Here is a 17,705-nt window from a genome sequence, read left to right as displayed (position 1 = left end):
TGAAAATGTGAGATGCTGAGATCTATGGGTCAGAGAGCTTACGTGGAAACTTGACCATGATGATATCAACATTAAGATACTGTTAAAATGAATGGTTTCAGTAACTGACCCAACACTTCCAAGCACATTGACTATCTTTGTCCTCAATCCAGTTCTATTAAAATTGGACAAGGGTGGGTTTGAGGCAACCTATGTTATCCTATGTCTGAGCTATAAGGAGAGGTTTAGTAAGCTTGGAGTGCAGGAGGATGAGGGGTGATCATATAGAGGTGTATAAAATCATGAGAGGAATAGATCGGGTAGACGCACAGAATCTCTTGCCCAGAGTGGAGGAATCGAGGACCAGAGGACAGGTTCAAGGTGAATGAGAAAAGATTTAATAGGAATCTGAGGGGTAACTTTTTCACACAAAGGTTGGTTGGTGTATGGAACAAGTTGCTAGAGGAGGTAGTTGAGGCTGGGACTAAGAAACAGTTAGACAGGTACACGGAAAGGACAAGTTTGGAGGGATATGGACCAAACGCAGGCAGGTGAGACTATTGTAGCTGGGACATGTTGGCCTGTGTGGGCAAGTTGGGCTGAAGGGCCTGTTTCCACACTGTGATTCTATGACTCTTTCAGTTTTTTTAACCTTTTAACCTCCCACTTGACTCAAATACTGAGGGTACATTTTTCCCTAGTCTTTCTGCTTTCTTTTCACCTTGAACTACCTGAGGTGCTTTTCCTCTTTCTCAATACACTTATTTGCTTCCTTTTTAAGATGTTTGTACCTTCTACCCCGAGCTTGACATTTCTTTTTTTTTGTTAAGTTAAAGTATGTATTTCTCTTTCCCCCATGCTCCACATATGTACCAGAAAAGTCACATGTTCTTTCATTAATTGATCGCATTGGTATGTTTGTAGCATTTTAAATGTGTGACAAAACACAGTATATCTGACTGGAAGGAGGCATTGTGGATCAGTGAAAAATATTTAGGAGGTGCATCAACACCTATATGGTGGTGAAGAATTGGAAGGGACATAATAGCTTTGGAAAATAAATGCTTTCATAGCCAAGTACATTAATTACTGAAAATATTTGTTGTTAGAGAAAAATTGACTGAAGCTAAATTAATATTGGTGCTAATACTGAGATATTTCATTTCTGTTATGCAGAAGCATAAATCTATCTTTATTTAAAGATCTCACGCCCTTGAAAAAGCACAGAGGAGAATTTTGATTCTGGTCATTGAAAAAAATAAGATGTGAAGAAAGGTTAATGCAATCTAGATATTTTCTTTGCAGCAGTACAGTATATCATGAACAGAGCACGCAAACATATGAGTGTCTCGCCACAATGTCAGAATAAGTAAATATAAACAGAAAGCTAAACTGGAGGCTCTTTATCTAAGTGCATGCGGCGTTTGTTACATGTAAGATGAATTGATGGTACAAAAGTAACAGGGTTTTATCCAATAGTTGTCCAGAAAAAATGGTTGCAAAATGACCAAAGTTTGTTAAATAAATATTCCATGATGCTTAACCTTTAAAATGGATATGAAAAATGGGAAATGAGCACATATCATACGGCTGAAGAGAGGAAGAATTTTAGCTAAAAAATCAAGCAGTGACAGGACTCTGAATGGAACCAAGAAACAGCAAGCAGAAATTATCATTTTATTTGAAAAAAAAGTTTCCTTTCTGGAGTTCGGTGCTGGAACTTCTAGTGTTTATTGTAAAAAAAATGACTTGGACATAAAAGTAGACAAGTTGGTTAGTAAGTTTGCAGATGACACCAAAATTGATAGGGTGTGATCAGTGAGGAAGGTTGTCAAAGTATAGCAAGATATTGAGTGTAAGAGCAAAGGGATCTTGTAGGACAAGGTAGACGCTTCAGTGGTGGACACTGCCCAGTCCCTCACAGGTACCGAACTCCCCACCATGGAGTTGGTAGGAGGTGCTGCCCCTAAAAGGCAGCTGATGTCATCAAGAACTCATATTGCCCTGGCCATGCTCTCATTTCACTCCTGCCATCGTGAAGAAGGCATAGCAGTCTGAAAATTGTAACCTCCAAGTTCAGGAACAGCTTCTTCCCAACAACCATCAGTTTCTCAAAAATTACAAACATCAACTAAACTACGAACTACGAATTGTCTTGTCTGAACTATGAACCTCCGGCTTTTGTTGAGAACTAATATTATTTTGCTTTAATTCGTTGAAGTGTTTTTTGTTTATGGTGCCATCTATGAGTACTGTTGTTGTTTACAGACCTGTTATGCTGTTATTTTTGTTTCAAATTACAATTAAACATCCTTGACCCCTGGTTGGGAGTCCAGAACCAGGATTGCTATCTCAAAATAAACAGGTGGTTATTCAGGATAGAGGTGTGAAGAAATATCATCACAGAAAGCAGTACGTTTTTGGAATGTACCACCTAAGGGAGCTGTGTAGGCTGAATATATTCAAGACAGATCGATGGTTTTTTTATTAGGTAGTAAAGGAATTGAGGGGTAGGGGGCTGTTATAGCAAAGTGTTGAGGTAAAAGATCTGCTACAATCTTACTGAATGGGGAACTGATACAAGGATCTGAATAGCCTCATAATGTCCATTAGCGCAAACTGATGTTTCCAGTGCAGACAAGTAGAAACTACAAAGGTTGAGATACAAAGATGATGCTCCTAAAAATGAACAAATTCACAGTAGAAATATGAGGTCACACTAAACATTCCATTCGAAGACTATGTGTGTTTGTATTTTAATGTAAACCATTTGAACCATTTAATATAAACTATATATACCAGCGGATATAGGTTTAAAGTGAAGGGGAAAAGATTTAATTGGCATCTGAAGGGTAACTTTTTCACACAAAGGGTGGTGGGTGTATGGAACGAACTGCTAGAGGAGGTAGTGGAGGCAGGGACTATCGCAACATTTAAGAAACAATTAGACAGGGTACATGGATAGGATAGGTATAGAGGGACATGGACTAAATGCAGACAGGTGGGACAAGTGCAGCTGGGACATATTGGCAAGTGTGGGCAAGTTGAAGGGCCTGTTTCCATGCTGTATGACTCTATGACACTATAAACCATTTATATTAAACACATTTCAGATCACATTGTTTTATGTGCTCTTACCATTTTCATCCGTAAAGCCAATGGAGAAGTTGAACCCTGTGTTGTGACTGGGTTTTATCGGTTCAGGTGGGTTGTCATCTACCCCTAGGCTCTGTATGAAGATAGGAACAGTAAACATTTTAATGTATTTAAATCATACAGCAAAATATGATGTTGATTGTAATATATTTCAGATGTTAAATTGAGAAAACGATTAACATCTAGGCTTATTAAGACAAACATCGCTCTCCAAGTATGAGCTTTCTTCAGCGCCTGAGTGCTCATCTTACCATGTCATCATGAAACGTGAACAACCTCAAATTTGTGCTACCTATGTAGGTTAATAAACGTTGAGAAGGATGTGGGCCCAATGCAAGCTGGTGGTACTAGTGTAGATGGGGCATCCCGGTCGGCATGAGTAAGCTGAGCTGAAAGGCCTGTTTCCATATTGTATGACTCTCTGTAAACAGCTAGATGCTATGACGCTATGACCTATGACCTATGCAAACAGTATGATCAAAAATCTGAACTGATTGCAATAATTATCAATTATTATTAATTTTGTACTTAATAGCTACGCTCCTTGGGATTTAAATTGTTTTGCCACCATTATGAGCTGTTGTAGTCACAACCTGGATGAACGGACTCTGCTTCTGCTTAGTATTTAGGCTGGCAAGGGAGTGGTGCTGCAGGTTCAGTCCCAGGCAGCTGACCAGTAGCAGACAGCAGCCTAATGGTGTCATCAATGCCAAGCTTATTGGCAGTGCAGATCTGAGGAGAGTGGGTAGGGGCATATTGTGTGAGAGTTTAGTTTTTAAATTTAGTTTAGAGATACAGCACAGAAACAGGCCCATCGGCTCACCAAGTCCGTACCGACCAGCGATCCCCGTACACTAGCACTACCCTACACATTAGGGACAATTTATAATTTTTACCAAAGCCAATTCACCTACAAACCTGTATGTAATTGAAGTGTCGGAGAAAACCAGTGTACCCGGCAAAAACCCATGTAGTCACGGGGAGAATGCACAAAGTCTGTGCACCCATAGCCAGGTTCAAACCCAAGTCTGTGGCGTTGTAAAGCAACAACTTCACCACTGCACGATGATGCCGCCCTTAAAGGGAAACCAGGGGCACGGTCACTTGGAAACAGGCGGTGAGGAGAGATTAATTTTGTGGAATGAAGGGCAGCACTCCAGCTCACTCTGACCCATCTCCTCACTCAAAGCAACTTTTTAAAATTCACTTTTGATGAACATTTTTAGGGGCTGATGGTTAGCATGATCGATTGAAGGGTAGAATAGACAGAGATTGGGTCGTATTGGCTCAGCCCAAATGTCAATGGAAGTCATAGTAGTAACCCATAGTTGACAGAGAACCAGACATTTGCATGTCTAAATGAAACCCTTCACCCTATTTCAAGGTCTTCCTGTGAGGAGCACATTGGGTCCAGTGTATCTTCTAGATTTCAGTAGACGCGGACGTGGATGTGGACATCACCACTGCCATTCCCTTCTTGGCCGGTGATGAGGAGTGGGTAGGGGACTGGGGAAGGGAGGGCAGGGGGAAGTGTAGTTAGACAGATGTTGGAATGGGTGTGGGTGGGAGGAGAGTGTCCGATTCTGCTGAAGCCGGAGATAATGTCACAGCCCAGGATGCTAATACTATGCTGAAGCAAAAGAACATTGCACAGCGATATTTTGCAAGCCTGATCAGATGGTACTTTGAATTAAAATGGTTGCTCTTATCAACGGCTCAGTTTTGAATTCAGAACGGAACAACAACCTTTATTACAATTTTTAGATTAGATAATCTCGCACAGTGTAAATTGCAAATCAAATTTCAATTAATCCATTGGTTCCTTCAGGCTGCCTTCCACACGTTGTCATTTATTTAAGCATCTAACCCATGGAATTCTTTGCTTCCTGTGAGGGAGAATGAGTTTGATGTCTAGGCACTAAGTTAGAGATTGTTATTGAATAATATACTGGAGAAACTAGTGAAACTTCTCAGAAGGACACTAAAGAGATATGTAATAACATTTTATGGTAATCAAAGCACTGGGCTGATTGAAGCAAGGGTGGTGCATAGTTAGTAGGGAGTTTAAACAGCAACTGTTGATGGTTTCTACTGGGGCTGCAGCTTCCACCTATCACTTCCACCCACAGTGCCATTCCACCACAAATCCCACTGTTGCATTGGGTTCCAGAGTGAACAGGATCTCCAGCCACTCAGTCATTGAAATAACTTCAAATGAGTGGGTGAGCACACCCATCTCTTCATCTCATCTCACTTTTCCCATGTAGAATTGGAGTAACTTTCTCTCGCGAGCAGCACAGTGGCATAGCTGGTAGAGATGCTGCCACACAGTGCCAGAGGCCCAGGTTTGATTCTGACCTCTGGTGCTATCTATGTAGAGTTTGCACGTTCCCCTTGTGACCCACATGTGTTTCGGATAGGTGTTCCAGTTTCGTCCCACATCCCAAATACCTGTGGTTTGCGGTTAATTGGTGACTGTAAAATTGCCCTTAATGTGTATGGAGTGGATAGGAAAGTGGGATAGAAACATAGAAACATAGAAAATAGGTGCAGGAGTAGGCCATTCGGCCCTTCGAGCCTGCACCGCCATTCAATATGATCATGGCTGATCATCCAACTCAGTATCCTGTACCTGCCTTCTCTCCATACCCCCTGATCCCTTTAGCCCCAAGGGCCACATCTAACTCCCTCTTAAATATAGCCAATGAACTGGCCTCAACTACCTTCTGTGGCAGAGAATTCCAGAGATTAACCACTCTCTGTATAACATTTTTTTTTCTCATCTCGGTCATAAAAGATTTCGCCCTTATCCTTAAACTGTGATCCCTTGTTCTGGACTTCCCCAATATCGGGAACAATCTTCCTGCATCTAGCCTGTCCAACCCCTTAAGAATTTTGTAAGTTTCTATAAGATCCCCCCTCAATCTTCTAAATTCTAGCGGGTACAAGCCGAGTCTATCCAGTCTTTCTTCATATGAAAGTCCTGACATCCCAGGAATCAGTCTGGTGAACCTTCTCTGTACTCCCTCTATGGCAAGAATGTCCTTCATACAACTAGTGTGAATTGGTTAGCTGGTCAGAGTAGACTTAATGTGCTGAATGACCTGTTTCCATGTTATATCTCTCAAACTAAAACTAAAGATGTCATGTTAATAAACGTTTCAGCAATATTTTGGAGGGAGAAATTGAACCCATTGCGCTTAATGTCTAATGTTTCAGCTCGTCCCAAACCTGTGACTGCAAGCCCTTTGCACAGCCAACATAATGTGTGCAATCATCATACCAAGTCCTCTGACCATTCACTCATCATCCCAAGATAGTGATTCAATGAGCTTCCATAACACACAATGTGACACTGTCAGCTCTCCCTCTCTCTGAATTTCGGAGAGAGGGAGAGCAATCTACTGTCATAATAGGAAGTGTTCACAGCTGCAGTTCTGACTGACCGCACATAGGAACTGGAGCTGCAGCTGGAGGATGTCAGGTTTGTCCGGAAAGCTGACGGCTTCATACAGAAGACTTTTGGCGAGGAGGCCATGCACAAGGTGCAGGCGCAAAGTAGATGGGTGACCACCAGGAATGTGAACGAGACTGGGCAGGAATCATCTGTGGCCATTCCCCTCCAAAACAAGTACATCCTTTTGGATACTGTTGGGGGAGGGGATGACAGTTCAGAGGAGAACAACAGCAGCAGTCCAATCTGTGGTACCAAGACTGGATCCACCGGGAATGTGAAAGGGACCGGTCAGGAATCATCTGTGGCCATTCTCATCCAAAACAAGTAGATAATTTTGGATACTGTTGGGTGCGGGGGGTGGGGGGGAGGGGGTGCGGTGGGGGAGCTGACGGTTCAGAGAACAGCAATAATCCGATCTGTGATACCAAGACTGGGTCCCAGGCAGAGCAGGATAAGGTAAAGTCAGACAGGTCTACAGTGATAGGAGATTCATTAGTTAGGGAGACAGACAGGAGATTCTGTGGGACTCCAGGTTGGTGCGTTGCCTCGTTGGTGCTGGAGCCCAGGATGTCTTGGAATAGCTCCAGAACATTCTCAAGGGGAAGGGTGAATGGACAGAAGTCATTGAGTTGTGAGGAATGACGGAGGAATTGCAATGGCAGGAATTTCTGGGCATAATCCGGAAGACGCAGGATCATTTCATTCCAAAAAGGAAGAAAGATTCCAAGGGGAGTAGGAGGCAACCGTGGCTGTCTGTCCCGCTGAGTTACCCCAGCGTTTTGTGTCTATCTTCGGTTTAAACCAGCATCTGCAGTTCCTTCTTACACATGTAATATTGACGAACATTCTTACATTGAGATCTATATTTATATACAGATGGTATATAGCCATCTTTTTTGCATAGGCATCTGATAGACAGTTTTATTTGATTCCAATTTTGATAAAGGTTCTATCAGAAAGAGAGAGTTATGGGCCAGTCCCACTTGACAATTTTTTAGGCAACTGCCGGCGACTGTCATAGTCGTAGCAGGTTGCCGAAAAACGGGCGCTAACCTACGTCATCCTGGCGACAACCTACGACAGCACCCACGTCAGGAGAAGACAAGCTACACTCATTGGCGTCAAACCCACTTTCGCCGAAAAATTGTCAACATGTTGAAAATTTAGCGGTGACCAGAAAGACGCTACGATTTTTTGTGCAAATGAGGAGACTACTCCCGGCGACCATATGACGGCAAACTAGTCGCCTGTTGTTGCATAAAAAATCACCTAAAAAGTGGGACAGGCCCATTAGATAGAGCTCTTAAAGATAGCGGAGTCAAGGGATAAGGGGAGAAGGCAGGAATGGGGTACTGATTGTGGATGATCAGCCATGATCACACTGAATGGCGGTGCTGGCTCGAAGGGCTGAATGGCCTGCTCCTGCACCTACTAGCTATTGTCTATTGTCAATAACAAGATTGTATTTGAATGCACCGTTGTGACTTTGCTAATCACCTGCAATTATAATTCTATGTTATCCTTTGATGTTGCCACAACCAAAACTGTATAATCCTTCCGTTTCTTTCTTCCGCACTTTGAAAAAAAAAAAAATCATTATCCAGAAAAAGGGAAATCCCTTCATTAATGTCAGCCATACACAAGGTTGACATAATCAGGGCTTCCATGGTTTCATTATCAAACACAAACAAAAACATTTCATTGGGATATTTCTCTCCTCTCTGTCAGATTCTTCCTGTCATCCTCTGATCAATTCCAAGTGGTGCAGTCCTTTGATAATGCAAAGTTGTTCATTTTAAAATCCAACTAACCTGTGTTAGCAAGTCCATCTCTCCAAGGAGATCACTGAACATGGCATCGATGTCATCACTGGACTCCATCTGTAAAGGACAAAGTATTCAATAATAGGTGGTGTTATATGGTTAACCAAACCAAACGTCAGGAGCTGAGTACAATCAGAGGCTGACTATCTGGCACCTATTTAGTGATAGTGACTAAAGGTAAATTTCTCCCTATCTTTTATTTTCTAAAAATGAAATGTATTGAATTGTTTGAACTAAACTGGTAACTTTTTTTAATTTCTAATTTTTCATCTTTATTTCATGTGATTCTCTACTCTTTTCATTTTGCAGTTCCACAGAATCCATTACCTACTGAGGCACCTTGTCAAAAAACAGCCATAAATGTGCTTTGTCATACTGAAACAGGACCAGAATGTGTTCTTGAAGAGAGATGATCGCCTGCAGAGTCACCAAGCTGGTGCTGGGAGGTGAGATTAGGCCAGGTATCTCTTTATGGCACCAACATGATGTATCGAAAGGTTTCCTTCGAGGCCGTAAATGTTATATTATTCTTTTCTGTGATGAGAAGGTTAATTAAGTAAAGAGCGGACATCACCGGACAAATTGATTCTCATTTAATCCAACAGGTCAACATGCTCCAGTGGGAATATTGCATCGCAATCAGAAACAGAAAATCCGGTCTAATTTTACTCTTCCTTGTCTTGTGATACTGATATTAATTACAGATCTCCTCCTGTAACTCCGGATGAGATGAACTAATGTAGCAATGACCAAGAATTGATCTGGGACTTGTCCTGAACTGTATTGCATGAAATAGTAAATTCACACATTGAGCCAATACATTGCAGTTTCACGGATATAACAATTTGAAACCACTGCTCTGAGAGACTAGGAAATGGAAGGCTGAGGAGGAAGTCTGAAAGAAGTGCATTTGAATGACCCTGGCATAGAAGACCATGCCCTAGTGCTGGAAGATGGGATTAATATGGATGGGTACCCTTTCCACAGATCAACATGGATGTCGTGGGCTGAATGGCCTTTGCCATACTGTATGATGCCGAAAGATATCATAACAAGTTGTTACTACTGCCCTTTAAATGATGTCTGGTTGTGGGTGAGAGAACGACTACAATCAGGAAGTCTGAGTCGATGTTCATGATTAACCTAAAGGGTGAATGGAGGTCGGTTTTCGTGGCTGTGGAGAAGTTTGACTGGGTGGTTTGGAAGAGTTGAAATTGTTCTTTAGAGTATTTTTCAAAAGAAGCCTTTTCATCGGAACCTTCAACTCCATCTTTGGTTTCATGCTTTCCAACCCTTGTTAAACGCTGGAGGCTTCAGAGCCTCTTCCACATTATACTGTAAGAGCCCAATTTATATTCCTTATATTTCATCTGTTCATAGTGGAAAACTGGGAGATCCCTGTTATTGTGCGAATAGCCAATTAGGAGCACAATCCATGGGTTACACTATTTGACCTATTCCACGCAGCAGGGTTGGAGATTGCATGGAGTTGCAGTGACATTGAGGGTGTGGGCAATATCCCACTCCATCGATACTTGCTGAGCTTCAGTGGTTAAAAGCCCAGTCCCACTGTACGAGAGCTCTCCTGAGTTTGAAAAAAATCATACTCGTGGTAAGCACGGAGAATGAACGTGGCGGGTACGTCGGAGCGCGGGGACATCTCTTAGCGGCTCGTTACGCTAACGGCAGGCACTCGGGAAGACTCGCTAACGACAGGTACTCGGGAAGACTCGTGAAGATTTTTCAACATGTTGAAAAATGTCCACGAGAGCCCCGAGTACCGACGGGTGGCCATTACCGTCAATCTCCGAGTTCGAATCAGGGCAAACTCGGGAGAGCTCTTGGAATGAACTCGTACCGTGAGACAGGGCTTTTAAGCATTTTGAGTACAATACAAAATGCTGGAGAACCCTTCTTCAGACCCTACCCAACTTGAAACGTCACCTATCCATGTCCTCCAGAGATGTTGTCAGATCCGTATCATTACTCCAGCAATTGGTATTTTACTCAGGATTTCAACATCTGCAATTTCCTGTGTCTACACACTCTCTTTTTAGACAAGTAAAATGTGCTGGTGGTCTTAATGTTACAGAGAGGTGATCAAATTAAAACTGACCATGACTTAAAGAATTAGCTGTGGCTCCGTACAATAAAACTGTGCGCAGCAGTGAGAACAATAAATGATAGATCGGTTCATCCCTGCTATCAATGGTAAGTGTCCCGAGAACTGCACTGGAAGCAGTATGTGACCCTAGACAACCTAATATTGTCTATGTGCAATGTTACCTAGAGACATTGTTACCATTGTCTAGCGAACAATTCAGGTTATCTCTGAAACCCACAGACTGCACAGAAAATCTGAAACTTTCAAAAGTGTTTAGTTTGACAGTTTTCAGTGATTATTCCGTGCACCACCCATGCCTTTAACTGTTGTTTCCTGCATCAACATGGTTCTGATAAAGATTTTGTACTAGCACACGGAAGGAAATGAAAAAGCGAAAAGCAAAAGGATTTGTAACCCCAGCTTCTTTATGAAAATAGACTTCTAGACATTTGACACCAGAAGAAACTGGAAACAAGCAAGTGTATCGTTCTCCAGCAGTGAGGCTGTAGCCAGGAATCTGTATTTCATGCACACATAAAAACAAAAAAAACAATAAAAGAAAAATAAATCTCACCTTCACGTGCAATTTAATACCAATGTAGGTCACTTCACAGAACTGATATGAGATGCCAGTATCATTGATAAAGTCAGGAGAGCAGATTGAAATAGCAGCAACTTAAATGTGCATTTCAGCAACACATTGTACAGTCTAATTAAGGTAAATACAGTTCGCTGAAGCTGCTGCTGCAAGCTCGGACATGGATAAAGAATGTCGTATCAAGATTCAGGTACTGCTGTGTTCCAACAAGCCAACGTCAAGAATACCATATGCATTGAAGATGCGTGTTTTAGTTCGGTGTGTGTTTGATTGGATTACGTTCCTCATCCATACATGTTACAGCAGGCAAACTCTTGGCTTTGTCCTCTTAACTGAGAGAATTAATGTAAAGCAGGAAATAGGAGAAGTACAAACCTTGTTTATGAAGTAAATGGAATTACATTTATATTAGTTATGAAATTAAAAGTTCCACAGTTATTCAGATATATTTTGGATGCAAGACAGGTCTCAACTTCAATCACCATTCCTACCTTCTCTCAGTTTGACAGACTTGTTAGTCAGGCAACTTCCAAAACTGAAGGTCAATTACTTATTGCCCAGCCTAAGCTCGGGTTGTTTTGTTTGGAACAGAGGAGGCTGTACTAAATAAAACAACCCCATACTTTATCTGGGCCCCTTGTGGGGAGATTTAACTGAGACGTAGTCACAAGGGGCCCAGATAACATAAGTAGGCAAATATGATAGAATTAATTTGCATTTGCATTTAGAAAATCACCAAGCTTCTTAGGTGCTTGACAGCTAATGGCTGCTTCAGGATACTCATCATGGTTATATGTGAGGGAAATTATATCTCACGGATTTGATTAAGTATTTTGAAGGTCCTGCGGGAAGGACGATACGATGGAACCTGTGAAATGTTTTTCCGGGAAGACTGTCAAATCTATTTGGCAGAATCTCCCATCATTAGAATGCACCAACAAAAACCAACCCTTCACTTAGCTGGCAGTGAGAGGAGCCCTCGTCATCAGATCCTTCATGCCTAGTAGGAGTCTCACTCCCAAAGCTTGCTGCTGTCAAGATGGCGGTAGTGTGGCGACATGATTGTCCACTTCTGTGTAGACTGTGCTTTTGTCAAGAAAGCCAGGAAAAGGATGCAAGTGGCCTTGGTTCCTAGCAGCTGTGTAATAGAGAACTCTCTGATCTAAAGCTGTTCTGAGGGACGCCTACCGAGATAGGCATCAACTTGGTGAAAGGCACATTTTAGTCTGTCCAAAACGTGTTGGTCTTCCAGTGCAATACGATGTCCATAAGAGATTACTGTCAATTGGCACATTCCAGGCTGCACGTGAAGTGTTAAAGGACACACTGACGTTTGGTGCAGCCACTAACCGCAAAGGTATCTCCAGAAACTGTTTTTAGTTCATCTTCTGCTTTGGCTGACTTAGTATCCTAATGCCCCTGTCCCACTTAGGAAACCTGAACGGAAACCTCTGGAGACTTTGTGCCCCACCCAAGGTTTCCGTGCGGTTCCCGAAGGTTGCAGGTGGTTGTCGGAGGTTGCAGGTAGTGGAAGCAGGTAGAGAGACTGACAAAAACCTCCGGGAACCACCGGGAACCGCACGGAAACCTTGGGTGGGGCACAAAGTCTCCAGAGGTTTCCGTTCAGGTTTCCTAAGTGGGACAGGGGCATTAGGATACTAAGTCAGCCAAAGCAGAAGATGAACTAAAAACTGTTTCTGGAGATACCTTTGCGGTCAGTGGCTGCACCAAACTTCAGTGTGTCCTTTAACACTTCATGGGAGGGGGGGGGGGGGGGGACGGGGGGGGGGGGGGGGGGGGGGGGGAACAGGCCTGGCAGATTAGGCAGGGCATGTCTGCCACTCCCAGAGAGAGAGAGAAAAATAAAGGAATAGAAACACACTGAGATAATATTGCAGATGTATTTTATAATTAACTTGTCTGAAGTTGTTGTATTCATAATTGAATCCAGAAGGTTAAAATGCACCCTGATGACAAATGAGCTGCCACAGGCCACAGGCCACAGGCTGAGAGGTGAGAGAGGAAGTGGGATGAGGAAGTAAAAAGTGGCTGGCAACAGAAGCTCAGTGTTGGCGCTGTGGATGAATGATTACGTTTGTAAGTTCATGTCATAGGAGCAGAATTAGATGATTTCACTCATCGAGTCTGCTCTGCCATTCAATCATGGCTGATCAATCTTTACCTCTCAACCCCATTCTCCTGCCTTCTCCCCGTAGCCTTTGACACCCATACTAATTAACAACCTGTCAATCTCCGCTTTAACAATACCCAATGACTTCACTTCCCCAACCATCTGTGGCAATGAATTCCAGAGATTCACCACCCTCTGACTAAAGAAATCCTCCTCATCCCTTCTAAAGGCACCTTCTTTTATTTTAAGGCTGTGCCCTCGGGTCCTAGATTCTCCCACAATTGGAAACATCCTCTCCACATCCACTCTATCCAGGTCTTTCACTATTCGATAAATGTCAATGAGGCCCTTCTTCTCCTTCCAGACTCCAGCGAGTACAAGCCTAGAGCTATCAAATGCTCATCATGCATTAACCTAATCATCGCAAGGATCAACCTTATAAACCTCCTCTAGACCCTCTCCAATGCCAGCACATCCCCTCTTCGATAGGGGGGCAAAAATGATCATGAGAAATTATAGTTATATTTTGTGTGCTTTTGCCTATGCTTTCACCCTAACTGCTCCCATTGACTTATTGACCAGATAACCTTGTTTTCAGCGTATCCCGTTGGTCACCTGTGTGGGAATCTTGTCCCTACCCCACCCTCCCTGCAGCTTTACACGTTTCTTTTGTCTCCTATTTTAGTATTTTGCTCAGTGAAACACTCAGCTTCTTGAGTAGATCCAGACTTAGGCTCAACATGTAAGCCAAGGCCCAACCAGGAAGATATAAACATGATTTATTTATGCATTTTGTCACAGTGTGTGGATGCTCCAGCATTTATAATCCACCCTAATAGTCCAGAGGCTGCCAACCACTTTGGTGGTCTGAGGTCACATAAATACCAGTTTGGGTAAGGACAACTGGTATCTTTCACTAAAGTATATTAAGGGCCTGTCCCATTTGGGCAATCTAATCCGTGAGTTCTGGTGAGTTTACCCTCGACTCATACTCGCAGCATGGTCGATACAAGGTCATAGGAGGTCTTCGTAACTCTCCTTCATGCTCGAGAGTAGTCTCCACGTACTTGAGGCCTCAGCTAGGTCGCTGCGTTTTTTTTCAATATGTTAAAAAATGCCTGCGAGTAAAAAAAGGTCGCCATGGAAAAAATCAATACTTTTTTTACTCGTAGGTTTAGTCATGGTAGGTCGTAGTAGGTCGTAGATGGTTATCATGTTATTTGTAGGGTAGTCAAAGGTAATCGAAGGTAGTCAAAGGTAATCCTAGATACTCTTCCTCATAGTCGAAGGGAGGTCTAAGGGAGGTCGAAGGAGATCGAAGGAGGTCGTCTTCACTCTCCACTATTCAGTGTCCAATTTTCCCGAAGTTATTCGTAGCTCATTGAAGCTGGTCTCCAACATAATCGAAGGAGGTCGAAGGAGGTCTTCTACATAGTCGAAGGAGGTCTTCAACATGTCATTTTTTCCAAACTCTCCTAAACTCTTCTAAACTTGCCAATTAGGTTGCCCAAGTGGGACAGCCCCTTTAGTGTGTCAGATGTGTTTTTACAACAATCCAGTTGGTCACAGTTAGCATAATTGAGACGTTTCTTTTCTAAATTCAAAATACATTTAAACACTTGAATTTAGATTCCCCAGCTTCCAAAGTGGGATTTAAGCTCATGCATCAATGGTACATAGCTCTGAATGTCTGTCTAATAATCTAATTAACATCCTCATTCAACTTAACTATTTATTTTGTACAATCAGCTACCATTTATAAGGGATACCACCTATATTTTTAAGAAGGAACTGCAGATGCTAGAAAAGGGTCTGAAGTCTGAAGAAGGGTCTCGACCCGAAACGTCACCCATTTCCTTCGCTCCATAGATGCTGCCTCACCTGCTGAGTTTCTCCAGCATTTTTGTCTACCTATATTTTTAATATTACGTTACACTCAGAGTTTGCCAGCAATTCCTTGTTGGACAGGGAACAAAATAAATAGCTGGAGATGGAATAATTCATCCAGGGGCAATGTCCATAAAAAGCTGGATGAATCATATTCCATTAGCATAGCAAACCCAGTCACACCAAGCCATGCCCATAACCCATCTCCTAATTTAGTACAATTTCACGGAATGTCTAATATAACTTCTCAATCATATCAGAATTTAGTAACACATTTTTGTGTGGACGAGGGAAAGTGGTTCTTGGTTCTTGGTTCTTGGTTTCTTGGTTTCTTGGTCCTCCAAAATATTCCAAATGGAATTTAAACTGGAGGTGGTACCCCATCTCCCCCCTCCCGCACACCTCTCTCCCCCTCTCCTCTCTCCTCCCCTTCCCCACCCCTCTCTCCTCCCCCTCTCCATCTCCCTCTCCTCACCCCTCTCCCTCTCCTCCCCCTCCTCCTCCCACCCCCATCCCTCTCTCCCCCACCCCCTTCCCTCTCTCCCTCCGCCCCCTTCCCCCTACCCCTCTGTCCCTCTTCCACCACTCCCCCTACTCCTCCCTCCCCACTCTTCCACTTCTCTCCCACTTACCCCACCCCTCTCTCCCCCTCTCTTCCCCCTCCCTCCCCTCTCACCCCCCACCCCTTCCCCTACCCCTCTGTCCCTCTTCCACCACTCCCCCTACCCCTCTACCCATCCCTCCCTACCCACTGTTCCACTTCTCTCTCCCCCTCCCCCTCCCACTCTCCCTCCCCACTCTCTCCCCTCCCTCCACACCCTTCCCCCTCCCTCCCCTACCCCATCTCCCTCCTCCCCTCCTAGTCTACTTCTGAATGGTGGGATTGAGAAGAATTCAGATAATAGGACGTGTCAGGATGCATGTTGGTGATTGAGGAATGGTGCGGGTTTGTTGTGTGAAGGGGATAAGATGCTGAAGGATAAACGTATATAATTTACTTATCTTTCAGGTACTGCAAGGTAATAACCCTGTTATTCTGGGAGTGCTCAAAACCTGGGCATTCTCAGGACGATGTAATCCAAGTTCCCCACAATGTGGCACCGGGAATACTGCATTGGGAATGGCAACTATCTGATCGTCAGGTTACAAGGGAGGGTCAAACAGGAAATACCTATTCTTAACTTCCAAGTGACGTGAAGTTACCAGGAAATGCTTCATTTATTGCGAAAAAATGATTTTCAGTTGCATAATGCTGAAAGATATCCCTGACTCACCAACGTAGCTTGGTAAGGAAGTACTCGATCTTGTACGTTACGTTAGACTGCTTCTGTCTGTCAATATCACATCATCGATGCCATGTTTGGACTTGACTGTATCTTGTGTTACGTAAGTTAGTCAAAATGGCCCGGAGTCATTCTGACAAACCTCTGACAATCACTCTACCAGCCCCAGCCTGTGAGATAAGTTTGTGGCTATAGGGTAACTTTTCACTCTTCGATCTTTACCCTTGAATGAGGTGCGCAATAGTACTGATGGCGATGATTGTCTCCTGTGCCTGTTGCTTCATCGTTGCATTTCCTGCGTACATTCCCTCCTCATGCTGCCTCATCAGCTGCATGAGAAATTGTAAGTTTGAAGCTAGATGTAAGTGTTCACATTAATGAAAACAGCACTGGGAGTACAATGGCCTACTCCTGCACCTATTTTTATGTTTCAATGTTTCTATCAGTGGTGGGTCTCATCAGTGACAACAATGAGTCGGCGTACAGGATGGAGGTGGAGCTGCTTACGGAGTGGTGCAGATCTCACAATCTCACCCTCAACGTGGAAAAGACAAAGGAGATGGTGATCGATTTCAGGAGGGCTGGTAAACACCATCACACTCCGCTGCATATTGATGGTGCTGCTGTGGAGAGGGTCAGCAGTGTGAAGTTCCTGGGACTTCATCTGGCGGACGACCTGACCTCAACGACCAACACCACAGCAGTGATCAAAAGGGCTCAGCAGCGGCTCCACCCTCTCCAGAGACTAAGAAAAGCAGGTCTCCCTACTCTTCACCTAAGAACCTTCTACAGGGACACCACCGAGAGTATACTGACCTACGGCATCACTTCCGGGTTTGGGAGCTGCAAGGCTTATGAACAAAAACAACTTAACAGGATAGTGAAGACAGCCAGTAGGATCATTGGTGCCCCACTCCCTTTCCTGTTGGAGATCTATCAGAAGCGGAGCATCAGTAGAGCCATCTCCATTATTAAGGACCCCTATCATCCATCACACCACATCTTCTCCATTCTGCCATCTGGGAAGAGGTACAGGAGCATCAGCTGCAAAACCAGCAGGATGCTACACAGCTTCTTCCCACAGGCAATAAGACTGGTTAACGGACTGTGTCCCCTCCCCATATATCATACACCAACACATCTAACCTCGCCCATACTTTGACAGCTAGGCACCTGTCAAAGCAAAGCCACTGTTCGGTCTAAATGTCTGTTTTTATTTCAATTTTTAGGCCTATTTTAGATATGGTAATTTTAATTTTTAAAGCTATATGTATTTATTCTGTTTTT

The 17,705-nt window shown here is 43.4% G+C and overlaps 1 protein-coding gene across 2 annotated transcripts in view; it reads right to left on the bottom strand.

Moving 5' to 3' along the window:
* The window catches only part of LOC116968964 (amyloid beta precursor protein binding family B member 1 interacting protein), a 126,808-nt gene that overhangs the window by 72,043 nt on the left and 37,060 nt on the right, over positions 1-17,705 (bottom strand). The window contains exons 1-3 of one of the 2 annotated variants that reach the window (XM_033015950.1): positions 11,094-11,283; positions 8,404-8,472; positions 3,118-3,208 (exon numbers count right to left, since the gene is read on the bottom strand). In XM_033015950.1, the coding sequence (XP_032871841.1) occupies positions 3,118-3,208; positions 8,404-8,472 (160 nt within the window). In that variant the 5' untranslated portion in view covers positions 11,094-11,283. Of the gene's footprint in view, positions 1-3,117; positions 3,209-8,403; positions 8,473-11,093; positions 11,284-17,705 lie in introns of those variants that run through there. The other variant, XM_033015954.1, reaches the window with a different exon arrangement.

Source organism: Amblyraja radiata, chromosome 2, assembly GCF_010909765.2.
Source record: "Amblyraja radiata isolate CabotCenter1 chromosome 2, sAmbRad1.1.pri, whole genome shotgun sequence".
Lineage (NCBI taxonomy): Eukaryota > Metazoa > Chordata > Chondrichthyes > Rajiformes > Rajidae > Amblyraja > Amblyraja radiata.
This window is presented reverse-complemented; position numbering and strand designations above follow the sequence as displayed.